We start from the raw sequence: 4,986 nt of genomic DNA, 5'->3' as shown, positions 1-4,986 counted from the left end.
GGCCCGCACGTACAGCGACCGAGCGTGGCGAGCAGAGCTGCTGGGCTGGGTGACCACCCCGCCTAACTCGTCACGTGCCCCGTCCTGGGCGGTTCGTCGTGTACGTACGCGCCAAGCAGCGTCGCGCCGCGCGAGCGGGAACGTGACGTGCGCAGACGAACGCCGCGCCCAACCCATCCGTCTCGAGCGTATCAGCGGGGCCGGGGTGCTGTACCGGCGGCGTACCTAGCTGTGAGCTGTTGGGGGTGACGAGCGCCGCTCCCTTTTTTCTTTCTCGTCCGGTACAGTACGTGTACAACACGCGCGCGGGGCCGGGCCTTCGTCCCCGTGGATCGTGGTGCGGCGCACGGTTACGGGCCGGCCGGGCTACTCAAGATTCGGGATTCCTCGTCTCAACAGCCAACGCATCCGCCGCGTGCGAGGACCACATGTTGCGACTTGCGACCGGCCGGGGGCGTCGATCGATCCTCGAATCGCTTCGCCTGTTGATTTAATGACGTCCACTTGGTAGAGCAGGGAGTGCACGTGCAACGCGACGTACTCGCTCCTTGGGCCGCCGCGGCTGCTCTCTTCTCGAAATACTAGGTCAGATCCGAGAATGGTACTACTCCGTATACACCATGAACAGCAGACGCCGCGTGCACTGACTGTTACAGTTACAGGACGTACGGTCTCTCCGCTTCATCGACGGAACCGCCGCACGAAGTACTGTTGCCCTGGACCGACCCGGCTCATCCGCTTCAACCCTCTGCGGCGGGCGTGAGCCCCGCGCCGTCCGTCCGTGACTTTCCTCGAGCCCACTTGTACTGCGCCGGCGCCGGTGGGTATGAAGTCCGGTGAAAGCCGGACACGCGTCGGCCGGCCGGAGGAGTTCCCCCGGGAGACGCGAGCTCTTTCGACGGCGGTTCGACACATCAACCTAGGACACCCACGCAAACAGACACTCCTCGTCCCCTTGAAAGGGCAAAGGCGCTGCCTGTTTAAAGGTTTAGGCCGTGTTTAATTGCGCGTTGTAAAATTTTTGAAAATGCATTAGACAATGTAGTATTACTGTAGAAATTTAGCATCTAATTAGGTTTATTAGATTCGTCTCGCCATTTACAGATAGTAGTCGCAATATATTTTTTATTTTGTCTAAATTTAAGTCTCCATGCAGGTGCCGGATTTTTTTTTTGAAATTTTAATTTTTTAACTAAACACAGCTTTGTTGGCACGTACTAACATCCGCCGGATTGATGGATCCACCGGCCGCCCGACGCCTTTCGCTCCGTTCCTTCGCCTGCTCCCCGGCCCCGGCCCAGGCCGGTCACGTCGCCCCCGCTCGCCCCCACCGGTCCGTACGAGCGCGGCGTAGGGGACGGGTCCGGCGCCCATTCGCCGGCAGTCGCTGCGCACGGATCGAGGTCCCGGTCGCCCCAAGCGACAAGCGTTTGCGTGTGGAATGGATCGCGGCCGTGTTGGCTTCCCGGCGAACCTCGGACCAATCCCGCTGGGGCCCCGGGCGCGTGCGATGCGGTCTCGCTTTCACGGGAGGACGCGCGGTGCGTGACGCGCCCGGCGACTAAGGCTGACGAAAAACTCATAACAAGACAGCTCGCTTTATAATGAGACAGTTCGAGCTGGCTCGTGACCTGCTCGCGAGTCATAACGAGTTAAGCTAAGATAAGTAACAAATATTATATAAATTAATGAAAATGATCAACAAATAATGAGCCGAGCCGAGCTAACTTTCTAGCTCGTTTGTATAACAAGTCGAGCCATAACGAGCCGAGCTGGCTTCATATCCAGCCCTACCGGCGACGCCCCGGTTGGATTGACCTCCCCGCGCCACCGGCGCGGGGTTTTCGTAGCGGAGGACGAAAACTTCCGGTCATAGTGCAAACCAAATGGGGGGAAGATTTAATCTGACACGCACGAGAGCTACAGGTGAAAACAACAACACTGTTAGGCTGCTGCACGCATGGTATAAGGTTAGTAGCTACCAGAGGCTGGACAAACAGCGTCCAAGAAACAAAATTACAACGACTAACACAAGTAGCAAACTCTGGCTTCAATTGTGTACGAACGCATCTCGCCTAATAAGCTTGTGGTAAAAAAAAACAGGCTAGGGAAAAGGAACAGTAAATTCGTGTCCCGTTGGCCACCACTGAATTATCTGTGGCTTTTACTACGGGGCCGGCGTGCCGTCACAAGTGGGGAGAAGCTAGCACTAACGGTTGGGCAGTTGCGCGCGCACGGGGCGCGCACGGTTACGACTTAGAGCTACCAGCTAGCGCGGTCACGGGGAGGGGGTGGCGCTGGTCATACCCCGTGACATGGCGGCGAGCACCGCCTCCGCGGTCAGCTGGTCGGGCCCGGGCGACCGCAGCACCAGCGTGTGCGTCACGGCGTCGTCGGCCACCGCCACGTCCGACGCCGCCACGCTCAGCTGGGCGTCCCGGATGGCGTGGAACACCCGGGAGATGGGGTGCGCGTACAGGGGCGTCGTCACGCGCAGCACCACCTCGTCCTGCATTGCCTTCACCTCCACGGCCGGGCTCTCCGCGCGCGCGCCCGCCCCGGGGCCTTCGCCTTCGCCGCCGCCGCCGCGGAGCCGGTCCTCCAGCTCCTGGATGTAGGCGATGGCGTCGCTGAGCAGGGACGCCTTGTCCATCTTGGAGATCTTGGGGACCACTGCGCGCAGGGCGTAGAACCGCTGGTTCAGCTTCTCCCGCCGCTGCCGCTCCGCCTCCACGTGGTTCAGCGGCTCCTCCCGCCCGTTCGCCGGCTTCCGCCCGCGCTTCCGCGGCCTCCGCTCCTCGCCGCCGGCCTGCTCCGCCTTGCCCGGCTTGGTGAAGTCGATGCTCTTGGGCGGCCCCGGAGGTTTGGGTTTAGCCGCCGCATCCTTGCTGGCGGCTGGGGCGGACGCTGTGGCGTGGCCGCCGAGCTGTGGAGCCCAATTGTCGCCGGCGACGCTGAGCCCCATGGCCTGCTGCCGCGGCGCTCGGCCGCTGGGAGAGAGGTCCTTGCCGAAGATTCTCATGCATTCCTCACGTGCCGCGGGCGCCGCGAGAGCGAGGGCGGACTGGATGGCGCGCAGGGCCTCGGGGGTCTCGCGGACGGCCACGTCGGAGCCGAGCTCGAGGACGCCGCCCCTGCACGGGAGGAAGACGACGGTGCGGAGCCCCGCGGACTGGGCGAGGGACGCGCGGACGTACCACCCGGGCGCGGTCTCGCCGGCGCCGGCTCCGCGCGGGCGCGGGTCCACGGCGGCCCAGGCGTGGCGGCCGGATGCCAGCGCTTGCCCCGGCCCGCCCGCGCCCTCCGGGAAGGAGAAGTACATGGACGCCAGGAAGTACATCTCGGCGCCGGTGACCCGGTCGAGGCGGAGCGCGTAGTCGGCGCCCTCGTCGTCGTCCCCGCCGCCGTAGAGCGCGTGGAGCCGCAGCAGCGCGCGCTTCCGCGCCACGCTCCTCTCCGCCGCCGCGCCGGCTTCCCCGGCGCCGGCGTCGAGCGGGGCGCCGCCGTCGCGGCAGTGCCCGTCGCCCCAGCCGAGCACGGCGCGCCCGCCGCCGGCGCCGCGGGACTCCTGCCAGAAGATGCCGTACGCCCACACGCCGCCCCGCTCGACGAGGTCCTGCAGGCGCGCCTGGAGCTCGGCGGGCGCCGCCGACGCCGCGGGCCCGTCCAGGTGCGGCGGCGTGGTGGCCAGGTGGTGCGCCGCGTCCCGCCCCAGCACCGCCGCGAACAGCGCGGCGTCCGTCTCCGACCACGCCATGCCTTGCTTCGAGCCCACTGCTACGCGGTGGCCAGATAAAAATTAGTCCCCTCCGAGCTCCGACTCCTCGATACCGAGAGAAAACGCGTGGGTGACTTGGCCTGGCTACCAGCCTACCAGCGACGCGGTCTACTCTCTCGGCTGGGCTCTGCAAGCTTGCGCTTTTATACCAGCGACTCGCGAGCGGAGGGGGGCCAGCGGCGGCCGTGCGCTCTGTGTGATGTGTGAATGCGATACGAGCGAGGTGCGGACGTGAGCGAGCAGGGGCCTCGTTAAAAAACGGGGGCGCCTGTGTACGGCAGGTTCGGTGCACCGGACCGGAGCGGAATCGTCGGGCAGTGTTTGGTTTGGAGCGACGCGTCGCCTCGCCGCATGTGAATCATGCCGGCTCCCTGTGCTGGATGCTGTTTGCCCAGAGAGGGGAAGGGCGAGCAGAGCCCGGGAGAGGATTGGGCTGGGGAGCTCAGGATGCAGCGCCGTCAGGAATTGAGAGCGCTGGAATGTCGGTCAGCGGCTTCTCGTTCACTTGGTCCCGTGGCGATTCGTGGCTCCTGAAGAACTGAGCCGGCACTTCGTATCTACGCCCTATGGAGGCAGGTTAGCTGAGGGGGAGCACACGCCCCACGCAAACCAGATCGAGCCAATACTGACTTCGAAATCAAGCAACCGGGATCCGTTTCCGGTTTTCACATCAGATTATCAGAATGCCAGCTACAGACGGTGGCCTAGTACCATGTCATGTCATCTGAATTCTGAAGTATACCCGCACGGCAAAAGTCGTTGCGCCTACAGTATCACAGCGTTCCTATCCGTTTGGAATTCCTAGCTGCAAGCCTGCAACTGGTTGCTGAGTCACCAGGTGGTCCGCGTCGATAGTCCACCGGTGCCACATCCACGCGCGCGCTTGCCCCGGCTCGCAGGGCTCGATGGATCTATCCATGGACCACGCTTGCTGGCATCACCGAGCACGGCGCGGTGCACGCCCGCCCAGTCGCTGGCCGCCACTGCGGGCCTCGGCTTCGACACGCGCCTACGACGAAGGGACGACGACGTACGGGCCGGGGGCCAGCGCATGGCCGGCGGCACGCGCGGGCGGGGCCGGCCGGGCAGAGGGGGCATCATCGCTGCCGCCGCTCCGGGCGCGAGAAGTCCACGCCCCCCGTACGGCGGCCCGCGCGCGTCCTCGATCGGCGCCCGCCGGTGAGGACGCGATCGGGGCGGACGACCTG

At 64.6% G+C, this 4,986-nt stretch overlaps 1 protein-coding gene across 2 annotated transcripts; it reads right to left on the bottom strand.

Moving 5' to 3' along the window:
• Window positions 1-1,873: 1,873 nt before the first annotated feature.
• Window positions 1,874-4,504, bottom strand: LOC120707775 (transcription factor MTB1-like). 2 transcript variants are annotated; one of them, XM_039992785.1, is made up of 2 exons: window positions 3,832-4,504; window positions 1,874-3,777 (listed from the first exon to the last, which is right to left on the bottom strand). In XM_039992785.1, exon 2 carries the CDS (start codon window positions 3,755-3,757, stop codon window positions 2,279-2,281), a length of 1,479 nt encoding a protein of 492 aa, XP_039848719.1. In that variant the 5' UTR covers window positions 3,758-3,777; window positions 3,832-4,504; the 3' UTR covers window positions 1,874-2,278. The 2 variants fall into 2 exon arrangements, with proteins under 2 accessions (XP_039848719.1, XP_039848718.1); XM_039992784.1 differs by having other exon boundaries at window positions 1,874-3,774.
• Window positions 4,505-4,986: the final 482 nt, after the last annotated feature.

This window comes from Panicum virgatum, chromosome 5K (genome assembly GCF_016808335.1).
Source record: "Panicum virgatum strain AP13 chromosome 5K, P.virgatum_v5, whole genome shotgun sequence".
In the NCBI taxonomy this organism is placed as follows: Eukaryota; Viridiplantae; Streptophyta; class Magnoliopsida; order Poales; family Poaceae; genus Panicum; species Panicum virgatum.
The sequence above is the reverse complement of the archived record's forward strand: the minus strand, read 5'-3'. Positions and strand labels throughout refer to the sequence as shown.